Raw genomic sequence first — 12,214 nt, forward strand, 5'->3', positions numbered from 1 at the left:
AAACTTCCTGACTGACCATGGAGTTGCGGGCCACAATATCCACATCTGCACATGACCAAAACTGATACCCACCACTCCATTCCTTGGCTTGTCGGAGGAGTCGAATCTACAGGGAAATTGACATCCTTCTCGTTCAATTGTTCCGACTTTTCGGCGGTGTTAAAGTCAGCTTCAATCTGCAGTCATGTTTACTTACAGTACATCCCTTGCATTCCAAATCCGCTGGAATGGCAATCTCGTGTCTTTGAGCGGTTGGATCATCATTAAGCCAACCCGATTGGATGTCACTTTCTTTGGACTCTGGACTTGTAAAGCTTTGCAGAAACTCTTCGTTTTCGTTGAGCAACTCCAATTTGTAGCCTCCTGAAATGAGAGGTTGAGTGAGGTACTTAATTTCGGAATGTTTTGATAATTTGACGAGTTCTCCATTGATATTTTGACCGTTCACGATTTTGTTTTACCGAAATTTGTTAAAGCCCCTTTCCCCTCATTCGATTAATATTGGTTAAATCAAAGTTTGACATAGAGGGTTTCTCATTGACTGCAATTGAACCGAATCAAATCGGTTTTTTAGAATCACGTTTGACTTGTGTCCTATCTTTAAGAGTTGGAATTGATCATTTCAAAGAATGTCATGAATGATGACTTTTGGCATTTACGGTAACGCATGAATTAGCCTGAATTAGGGCTTGATGTGAATTTACATGAACAAAGCGCATTCAACTCAATTGGCAGACCACGGTGCTACCAACGCTCTGTCAAGCCAAAATTATTGTCAAGGCTGGCTGACCTTTCCTCTTTCTTGTTAAATTGTCAGGAATGGAATTTGAGACAAAGTTTGGTCATAAGAAAACTACGAGGAATGTGTGACCTACAATTTTTAGTCAGACTTGTCAATCTAGCTCTTTCATAGTATAGCTTTCAACCCACTGTAACAGGACGATTGAAGATCTGTGATCAATAGCTCAATGTTAATGGAAAAGTATGCCTTTTAATTACAGTTGTATTCCATTTCAAATCCAGAGCAAGTTATCAATCATTGTAAGTTAGCAGGAAACCATTCCAATAACTTTTCCCCTACAGCGGTAATGGCAAAACAAACTTATTGTTCTTTTACAACACTTTTCCCCGAATGATGCCTTTCAAAAATGTTTTAATTTTCACATAAATACAATAAATGAGAAGATGGAAATGCCCCGCAATTGAGGTCGTTTATTAACCTGTAGTACTTAAGAGCGGAAAGAACCGGTCTTGGGTTTGAACATGTCGTCGACCGAGAGCCTCTTCAAAGCCGTTCGATAACAGGAAATGTTAGTTTATCATCAAACTCAAACGAGTCTCGCAAAAAGACTAACGGTTATTCTATTTACCTCAATAAACACCTCTTAACGTTACAACCAAGGGGTGTTATCAAGAATAGGACTTGACATGAACTAACCAAGGATTGGCGTCAAGAGTATAATTCAATGTCCTCTCTGACAAGGAACTTTGTGATGAACAGCGGGAGCATTTCACCGAAACCTTAAATTTCGGCGGAAAGATGGCTTGATCGAAACCAAAGAAAACCATATCACCATAAATTGAGAATAGAACTAGACCTTTACAGCTTTGAGAAATACTACTGTCCAAGAAAAGGCTCATGAAAAATAAAATTCTAATCTGCACTCGTCCCCAATTCGATTTCGGTCGCAAAAACGTAATCGACACCGAAATTTCAGTTGAAATAAGTGCTTCCGATCTATCCCTAAATCACTGGATTGAAAAGTTCAATATCAACCCCTCTTCTCCAATCAGTCAGTACTTCATAAAGGAATTATAGATTGATGTCCGAACCTTGATGAGGGTAAGCCAGATGCCACGTGACATTGAGACGAGTTCCCGCTTCCAACGAAGTTCTGGTGTCGCCCTTGGGCATTCCACAGGGTGCAGGCGTCCGTAGATTGTCCAAAAAATCCAGAGGCAAATCTCGAGCCACGGGGAAGTCCAATCGAACGTGTCCATGCACCAGAGTTACATAACATACGAACAAAAGGCACCAAAGAGGCCCAACCAATCCCGACAGAACTCGAGCTTTCATCGCGACAAAATTCTCAGTTCTAGAACATGTGGATTCGATATTAAACACGCCACTTGACTGACTGAATGACTGACTGACTGACACTGAAATTCTTATGAGGCTAAGTTGTTGTGGATTCTATTTCCAGAAGATGCACCACCCGTCAATGGCAGTCAGAGGCACTTTTGGTACTTTCGGGACCAGAAACAAACCGAACAAAAATCAATTCCTTGATGTTTGTTGCATCTCTGCGTCGAAACTTGGATGGATGCGTGTCAAGCCAGCCAGAATCAGCGGAGCAAAGCCAAACATCGGCAAGGCATCGCATTCACAAATACAGCCAGAAACATTGGAATTGATTCACTGACATGTACAGTAGTTTTGGATAGAAATAATGATACCCTCTTACCTTTTCGTTTAGTAGTTGGTAGTTGCAGGTCTTTTTCTTCTGCCCTGTCTTGGTCTTCTGGTCGTCTTCAATAGAGTATTTGTTGATGGCTTTGTGAATTTCAAAGCGGTTCGCTCGGGCAGAAAGGTAGGCCTGATTCACAGACATGAGTTTTCCCCTTTCCACGGGAAGATCTGCTTCCAGACCCGGCCGAGATTCATGTCTGTGATTATAATGCATATAAAACCCGGGGAAGTCATCGGATGATGATGATGGTCTTCTTTATCAGGAGAATTTTGTTGGCCGATCTCACGGGAACGATGGGCCACTCACTCGTACTATGCTGGTCATTAGTCAATGGATTGTGGCCGGACGACGAGCTACGTACGGACTACATACGTACATACCGTACCAACACCAAGCACAAAACCAAACAAGACCTGTCTGCAGCATATGTGGTCACAAGGGTAAAGGATTCACTTTCAATGATCGTGTATTCTACCTATAAACTGAGGGAGCACTAATTTGCCCGTTGTTCTTCATATTCACTTGTTGTTTCTTGTTTGGGTACGATACATCCCCATAGTTTTTTAATGCTTTAAACCAGCACTTGTAACCTCAATATTGTCGCAAATTTGATTCCATTTAGCCCGTTAGGATGATTTGCTTTATATGTGGATAATGTGGAAAAAAATACATTAGGAATAATCGCAATGGCATATTATTCCACGATGCATCAATAGATGTTATTTTCTAAATTAAAATTTAGATCTCATTGAGCTTATTGTCACAAAAGATCACCCCGCGGCATCAACCCCGTACAGTTGAACAATAGTGATGATGTATCCTACAATCAACTTCAGGATACGTCAGGCAAGACTTTAGAGTTGTGAACTCAGATGAGGCTCAGTCCAATATGCATTGCCTTTGATTTGAAAATAGTGGTTTGAGCTCGTCAGACCAACAGCACTCATCAAACTGAGCTCTGGATAAGACATATTGAGCTTGGATATAAAACGCCATTTTGCCCGGTAAGCCATTGTCACAACTAAAGCATGTCCAAAGCAAGAACTGAGGAGTGTTATGAAGTTTGAAAAATATGAACAAAAACACGTGAAACACACGAATACCAAGGTAAATAACAAAATTAAGGATGTTATTCTTAGTGGTGGTAAGGAAGACTGGAAAAAATATCTTGGACAGTGACAGTTCCTGGTGAAATCATTTGGTGAAGCTGGCAGGACAAGCTTCATCTTCCGATCCGTGGAGAGCTTTGCAAAAAGCTAGACACCAAGGAATCAAACCATTTCAAAAAAGTTAAGAATTGAAGGGAAGCAATAATCAAATATTGGTAGGGAGTATGTACATAGGTGTTGATCCTGTAGTAGGATTTATGTCAGACTTCGACCAGTTTTTTTAAATCAAAATATCTGCTCAACCCAAGCCCAAGGGCTGCCCAGATTTGTCAGCTCTAATTCGTAGGTAGATCAGATATTATATGAATATAAAGTTAAATAACATGGATAACTTTTCCGCCTTGAAGTGCTGGGAATTTTATTCGCAGTAGCGGTAACAAAGTCCGCAAAAAATGTAAAATGAAAAAGCTAAGTTATAAAAATAAACCAAAAATCAAATATCATGATTTGGAAAAGATGGCAAAAAGTTGTATAAAAAACAACATATGACAATTCTAAGCTTTCATCAAGGAAAAGGAACAATGAAAAACCATTTATATGCGCAAAAATAGTAAAAAGGCTTTCTATAAGATCGGCCAGTGTACAAAACAAAGCAAATATACAAAAAAGCATTGAAACAATTAAAAAGTTTTGAGCAGCTCTCCCCATCCCTACTGAATAACCAGTCATCCTTTTAGTTGTTTACTTTCGAGGAAGATATGAGAAGAGAGTAAAGAATATAAGCTGATGAAGCGCTTGCATTTTAAAACTAGATAACTGTTTCGATTGTGCCTGGTCAAATACTGTAGGTTAGATGCATTTCATGATTTCATCTCTCTTTTGAATAAGAACCAATTCTTATGCCAAGCACAGGTTTCAGTTGAGCCAACAAATATAGGGTGGATCTTTCTTTTAAGTAAAGATACCGTCTAATATTTGTCTATTCCAAGAGCAGTAATGAACAAGTGAAGATTAGCGGAGGAGTCTTTCTGAATTTCCAACGAATTCAAAGGTCAAGGCGAAACTGTCCGGTTTACAAATTAAATGTCACCCTCAAAGCGCAAGTCCAAATTTCATATGAACAAAATAGTCGGGCCAAAACATTCCCAAACGATACAATTCAATGGGTCAGATTTAGTGCTGGGGCGCGTTCGGGCTCGAGTCCGAGTGCACTCGAGTGTTTTACTCCATTTTGAAGAAATTGACCGGACTCGTCAAAAAGATATTCATTTTTTTCCTGTATATTTCGAAAGCGGCCCTTGAATGATGGTTTCATTAACCTTGTTTAGTTTAATAAAAACAAGATGATTTTTTTCGTTTGACTTGAATACAGTAGAAGACTTGCGTCAAAATGTCAGAAAATCAAATGACTCGCCCCAGCACTAGCCGGATATACTTCCTGTGGCCAAGACGCAAACCGGTAAAACGTCCTGTATTTCTTCAACCCCCAAGTCACTCAGAGCAACATTGCCAGGATGGTTGCCATTGATGTCAGAACTATCTAGTGACTCAAACACGCCCAAATCAAGGTGGAAGTTTCTCTATCATAGCGCCTGGGTCTCATGGACCCAACAAGAAGAGAGCAGCCTTGACGGCGTCAAGGCCAAAATCAATGTCGACCCAACCAACCAACGGCATGAACTGAGTGTCAAAATAAGTTTGGAGAGTCGAGGCACACCCTCCAGATGAAAATTCTTGGTCTAACGTCATTTAGACGCACTCTTAGACACCTTTTGCCTGATCCTACAATCGAATAAAGGTGGTTCAGTTTCAACTTATTGATCGGTTGATGAGAAGGAATCCAAGTTTTAAGTTGACCAGGTTTCAGCCGGAGGTTTATAAAACGGTGCTGAAGGTGTGGCATAGCACCCCACCCACAGTAACTCATGGTCTTTATGTCCGACGGAAACAAATTGAGTGGGTCTGAGAATCATCAATAAAGGTCGGAAAAATAACTTATTATGACTTCATGCAGCAAATCTAAAAATTTGAATGCGTTAGTTATCTAAAGAGCAATCAAGGTGCACAGAAGAGTCGTTAATAGTACTGTAAGGAAAACTGGTTTAGACAAACATCTGGAGTCTACCCTCAACGACAAAAAAAGCTATTTTCCGACCTTCAATCATCAGCATCGAGACCAAGTACAAGGTTTGGAGGCACATCGTTCTCCACGATCAAAGACCGCTTAACCTGCCTGAAACTACGGTATGTCTGTTAACACAATGGGAAAAATTAACCATAAAAAGACATTCTTCTCAATTGTCTAGCATCATATCTCGCTTGAGATCAGATGATAGGACTGATCATCTCTGGCATTCTTAGAACCAAGTTGGTGAGACGTATCTCAATTTTCCTTTCTAACTCTGAAGTAAAAATATTAGAGTCCAAGTCTAACATGTCCATGTTGGTTGCAAGGATGAGCAGCAAATTTTAAAGTGTATTAACTATGTCTTAATATGGAGTATTATTTAGTCAAAATCTCTCAGCGGAAAACCTTCAAGAAGTCTTCTTTTGAGAGATTGAGATTCTGAAAGCATGACTTGGAGTGTCAGCTTGTATCAACAAAAACTTTATTTGGTAAAATATATCCATGTCAACAATATTGACACATTCACCCATTTTCTTTGAAAAACTGCCCATATTTTTCATGGTTATGGTATTCTTAGTATTGTATATATTCATTAATTTTTAAGGGCAAAAAGGTGCCTGGGCAGTCCCATAGGTCCTTCAAAAAAATCCAGGATCGTTTGCGGAGTTGTTCTTAAGTGGAGAGTGGAGTAAGGTAGAAACCTTCAAATAAGTGCTTTTATTTTCAATTTTGTAATTGTAATCAGTTGATGGATTTAAGTCAGACTTGGACCACCTTTTGATCAAAATTCCTAATCAGCCCTATTATCAAGAGCTACCAGCCAGCTCCGCCAACTCTAGTTCGTTGGTGGATCAAATAATTTATGAATGTAGAGTTGCAGCAAATAAATCAGTTTTTCGTCTTGAATTGCTGGGAATCCCATTCCTACAAGTGGTAAGGAAGTCCACAAAAAAAACTAGAATGGAACAGTTCTAAGGGACTGTTATGTGCATGCGCCCATGTAACCGACTGTCTCTTTTTTGCGTGACTGAGCAAAACCAAATGCATTTTACTTTGGTCTGGAACTTAATTTAGGCTCACAACTAAACCATTTCCTTTAGTATGAATCATTGATTTGCCATCTTGGTCACCAACTTGACTCAACCTGAGGAATAAAATTTTAGTCGATTGGCTTCTTTTCCTAATTGGCATTGGTTTCACCACCTTTGCTCTTTTTGGCAATCCTGAAAGCCTGATTGACTAAAATGAGATTCCTTAAAAGGCTGATTTATCTTCTGCAATGATTTTAAGTATTTACTTTGTATATAGGTGTTCCAAAATGTATGGCGACGGATTGTTCTCTCCACTGATGAAAAGCCCAACAATCCCTCAAAGGACCAAAACTTGAAAGTTCTCCTTAAAACAATTCCAAGAAGTCCTCTTTAAAAATGACCCACATTTGATGACTTTGACCTTATCACAGTGCCTGAATACACTTTTCTGCAGTTTGCCCAAAGAGGGGCTTTTTTAACTTATTTTCTCTGAAGTTGTAAGGACGGAACTGGCGAAGGTATGACCCGGGTCAAATATGACAAAAACATCCGACTTTGACGAGGTTCTGTCAAGCGTTTTCCAACCTATTGCGAAGTTCTCAAACTACACAGAATTTGGCAAGCCACTACTAGAGATCTAGTCACTACTAGAGATCTTGTCACTACTATAGATCCCTAGTCACTATCAACTCTGGTCTTAATAGTAACTCGATGGTCCGAAAAAAGGCCTTGTCGACTTCAATGGAATGAAGAAGACTGTTGATGTCTTTTTTTGTTTTGACGATGAAAATATAATTTGACAGAAAAGAACCCAAGTTTTTTTTTCGCAGACTTCCTTACTAAACTGGGAACGGGATACCAGCTCTGACGTTTGAAAATATGTAATCATTATCAAGCTACAGGCCTTACCTCACTTACTCCTGATTCTCCGTCGTAAAACTATATTTGCGGGTACTTTTTGATAGTAGGGTACAAATGGGAACAACATTGGTCTACTAAATGTATTCAAGACTAGTTCGTAAGGATGTTTATTAATGATAATCTTCAAAAACATCTTTAGATGTTAACGGTTATCTTTTTTATCGCACTTTTTTTATTGTTTCATTGAACACATTTTCCTTAAAGGTATAGCGATTGAAAGAACAGAATTTTAGTCATAGGGGTTCAAAGCCATAAGCACAAAGGCTCCAAAGCCCAAAACAAAGATAGCAACAGAAAATGAATAAACTTGAATATTTAGTTACTTTTAAGGCATATTATGTACTAAGCATTATGCAGTCATATATATTATGATTTAGTCTGATACAACATAGTCGTCCTCCTTGGTTTAGAAAAAGATGACCGCAGACGCCATTTAGCCAAATTTCGATTTTGACGAAGCTTGTCGAACCAAACCTAAGCGGCTTAATGTGCAATTTTGCAAGCATCTTCAACCCCTTCAGAATCTAGGTTAGTTAAAACAACCAAGTTATCTTCTCTTCTCTCTCGGGGCCCCTTCCGTGATCAAATTGTTGTAACTTTCGAAGAGATACATGTACATACATAAGTAGGGGTTGATCCATTAGCAAGTTTTAGGTCATACTTGGACAAATTTTTGAACAAAATCCCAGAGCAGCCTTAAAATCAATATACGAGTAAGAAATGGCAGATCAAACATTTTATCAATGTCAAGATGAATAAGAATTATTTGTATTTCATGAAGTGAAATTGGGTATTACAATCCCCGAGCCCGGGAGGCTGTAGGCCGTTGTAAAGGTATCAAAAAATCAGTTCAATGAACTCGCTGATAGGTTTTCGTCTTTGGTCTCCGTTTTTTCATAATAGAAGAAGTTTGTCAGACCATTAAAACTTAGGAAAAGTTATTGAGGATTTTCGTTGCTCTTTCTCGGGAATTTGTACAGGATCATGTTATACAGTTCCTTATATGGAACAAGAAAGCCTGTCCTTTGAATGCTTAGTATGATTTTTCTTAGTATCAAAAACACTGTGTTCAGGTCCGAGGCCTTGCTTTGAGGAATCAAATGTGGTTTCTCGGATCTCATACTTGCTTATCTAAAAGTGTTATTCCATCTCAAAGATGCCTTTGTATCACGGACATGGTTCCAACCTAATTATTTATTCCTTTTCTTCACGAATGAGGCTAGGCCGCTCGTCAATTGGTTAAGAACACTAAACCAATGGGAATGGAATGTCCACTGATACTTACAGAATGTGTTTTTCTTTGAGTACTTTTTCAAACTCAAGACACGCCTTTAGAGAAATATGAACATATAACTGATTGTTTTCTGCCTCATTTGTTACACGGTCATTCAAATAGTGGCATGAAAAATCATGGGTTTGTTGAAATTCTTTTACAATTGCTTAGTCTCATTTCTTAAATTATCAAGCAAATTTGCGTAAAAATTTCAAATGGGTGGGTAAATTTACTTGCTCTGTTGTTTTTCATTTTTTTCACGCTCATTTGAAGTATGAAACAAATTTTCCAAATATTTTCCCTTGGTTTGCAAACAGGGTTTGCAAAAGGCATTGTTAAACTCAAAGTTGATTTCAAATTTGCCCTTGGACCGGATTGTTGGGATCAAATGCCATTATTTTATGAATAAATATAAAATGTCAGTTATCCATTTGATGTTCCAAGCTACCAACAGTGTTCAAACCAAGACTCCAGTGTAGAAGGTTTCCCCTTTCTAATGTAGAAGTAGCATCATTCTGAGCCCTGATGGATTCAATATCTCCTTCTGTACCAGTTGCAATGCTTGTTAGTTGGACATGAGTACAGTCGAACAGAAAATGGGGCATTGCGGATGGTTGAGATCAAGTAATTACCTCGAATGCAAACAAACAACCAGATTGACTCCATTCGAGCCCTCTTAATGATATCTGAACAGGGGGAGCAATAACATAACGTACAATGTACTCCATTCACCCGCGTACACACCCACACCCACGTTGATGATCTTTTCTGAGCTTTCTCTCATCCATATTGGAATAAGTTTGCCCAATTTGGGTCTCTGGAGAGACGAGGAAAACGCCTGCGTGCGCTTTTTTGCACCGCCAATTGAGGCCAAATGATACTTCCGACGTACGTAAGTCAGATTGTTCGGAATACACATCACATGCCTTTAGAGGGCAGAAAGCGAGTAGTAATAGGCTTGGGTTGGGAGGAATGGAAAACATTTGGTTCCCTGAGCAAAGAAAACACAAACTCGTCACTGTACATTAACTCCAATCCCAGTACAGTAGTTGTGTACTGCATCGATTGGAACTTGGATGAGGATCAATTGAGCGAACAATCCTCCACAAAGTTCTAAGCAGAGGACTATCGCAATCAATTTGCAATCTAAACCTGGGTGGTTCCCGATATCCTGAAATTTAAAACCTTTGAAATAGGGCTCGTGGAAAGTGGAAATGCATCTTGGCTTGATTTTTAGAACAAGTAGTAATTTTAGCTAATGAATGTAGAGTGAAATTGGCCTAGTTTTGTCGTCATTTCCGCCAACACGCCAATTGGACCCTTTTGTGAGGCGGCCCCATTGTGCGAAAAGTCTCTTAAAATGGAACATAAAAGGCGAAAAATTTGCATAACTCTCTCTGGTGTTTTTCAGACGCTGGAGTGAGTACCTCATTATCCCCAAACAAACAACGGAATTTTAATTCCGGGGGGAAATCTTCCTTTAAGTTTAAAGGCTTCGGCTTTTTTTTTCTTAGCTTCTCATTATGTGCTCGCGGACGCCTTCTTGAGCGATATGCTCACAACGACACAACAATAAAACGTGCCAAACTGCCCATTTGAAACTCGAGAGAAAAATAAAAACATATCTTTTCGCGCATGTTGCGTTTCATTTCGTTCATTGACGTGAACACCCACCCATTGCACCCTAAATTTCAACTGTCACGAAGCTCCATAAAAAGGACCAACGCTTGCTGTACTTTCTAATTCACGCTCAATTCAGATTGCTGTGGGAAAGAGGTCCCATTTTCCATTACGTAAGCAAACAAGGAAACAACTTTAGAAGTCCTGGCACACTCTCTTCGAGCAGGATTCAGATTTAAGTCCAATAACAGTGGCTAGGAAGTGAGATCCCATCTCCGTTCCCACCTTGGAGTTCCATTGTTCCGTGTTCCAAACAACTTACAAGTCAGATAGGAACGGCCCAGGATGATGGCAAGGAACATCGAGATCGTGGCTGGAAAAGTTTGAAGTGGCTCAATTGGGAGGAACGAGTCTGTGGGAGGTCGGTCTTTGAGCCATGTGGTGACTAGTTTGAACCTCCGCCAACCTTTGAGTAGTGGAAAAGTAGGAACGACTTTTCAGACATATGACAACACCACCTCAGCAGCGTTGAGTTGCTGTGAGTAAGGAGAGAGCGAACACACATGAAAATGATCATAGAATCAAGCTCAAGAAGTGGAGAAATCGAGATTCGCTGGTCAAAACTAGATAGTATGTACACGAGGAGGACATTCAAGTTTTTGTTTTCAAAATCTGCCAATAAATGGACATGAGTATGGACTTTGTGTCTCATTGGTCTTGGTATTTGAAGAGACTTTTTTGACTTTTTCTCAGGGCAAGAAACCAGGTCAATTAATTTCAAAGTCAACAATAACGAGTTATAATTGAGTAGTCCCAAAAATCATCCAAACACTTTAAAACAGTGCACTTTTGCTCTTTAGTGCAAATTATCAAAATAAGGACTGCTTTCCATTATTTTTGAGTTGTTTGGACATTGCGTGCTGAAAATACTGGAAAACATAAATAATAAGCAACCTCAGTTTCCGGAATGACATCATGAAATAATCAAGTTTAATGAATGATAAATCACATGAGAAATTAATGACCTCTATTTGGAGACTTCAAGAAGTCTCCTAATATGTTTCTCTTGCAAAAGTCAATTATGCACTAAATTGCCCTCCCTGGATGGGCATCTCTTGATTCTTTTCATTAATTCATTGTCCATTTTTATACAAAAATATAAAATCAAAACAATATCATGCAATTGAATGATTCATGGATTGATTCTACTTTTATTTTTGCCATAAACAAGAAACATTACATGAAGAGCTCGAGAAGTGGTTCCAATAAGGAACTATTTGCCTTCATTTAATACATTCATTTTGACAATCATCACAATTATCGCCTTCTTTATTTTTCATTCTCTTTGCTACTTTTGCCCTCTAAGTTAAACTTGTTGATTTCTAAAAGCTTCTATATCAATTGAAGTCTGAAAAGAATCTATTTCCAAAGGTAAATCAGAGCAATTGTAAAAAATTGTGTTGCAAAACAGTGTCCACTTTGGTTAAATAAGTGGTTTTCTGACCTATCCAATAAATCTTTGGATTTGATCGTCGATCATGGATATAGTGNTCTTTCAAGCATAGGGAAAGAGACGCTATTCAATGTGAGTTTGTGGGATTGCAAAATCTTGACGCTTTTTTCCACTGGAACGAGAAAACTAGTCTGGGAAAACTTTGTTG

The 12,214-nt window shown here is 39.0% G+C and overlaps 1 protein-coding gene and 1 long non-coding RNA gene across 2 annotated transcripts in view; one reads left to right on the forward strand and one right to left on the reverse strand.

Moving 5' to 3' along the window:
- Window positions 1-2,472, forward strand: part of LOC131892823 (uncharacterized) — a 2,761-nt gene extending 289 nt beyond the window's left edge. Inside the window, exon 2 of the long non-coding RNA XR_009374614.1 lies at window positions 2,205-2,472. This is a non-coding gene — a long non-coding RNA (uncharacterized LOC131892823). The remainder of the gene's footprint in view (window positions 1-2,204) is intronic.
- The window catches only part of LOC131892821 (uncharacterized), a gene marked incomplete in the record, with an annotated part of 6,220 nt that extends 3,674 nt beyond the window's left edge, over window positions 1-2,546 (reverse strand). The window contains 4 exon segments of the mRNA XM_059242675.1: window positions 1-106; window positions 197-363; window positions 1,834-2,096; window positions 2,466-2,546. Of these exon segments, the coding sequence (XP_059098658.1) occupies window positions 1-106; window positions 197-363; window positions 1,834-2,077 (517 nt within the window).
- Window positions 2,547-12,214: the final 9,668 nt, after the last annotated feature.

This window comes from Tigriopus californicus, chromosome 2 (genome assembly GCF_007210705.1).
Source record: "Tigriopus californicus strain San Diego chromosome 2, Tcal_SD_v2.1, whole genome shotgun sequence".
NCBI classification, from domain to species: domain Eukaryota; kingdom Metazoa; phylum Arthropoda; class Copepoda; order Harpacticoida; family Harpacticidae; genus Tigriopus; species Tigriopus californicus.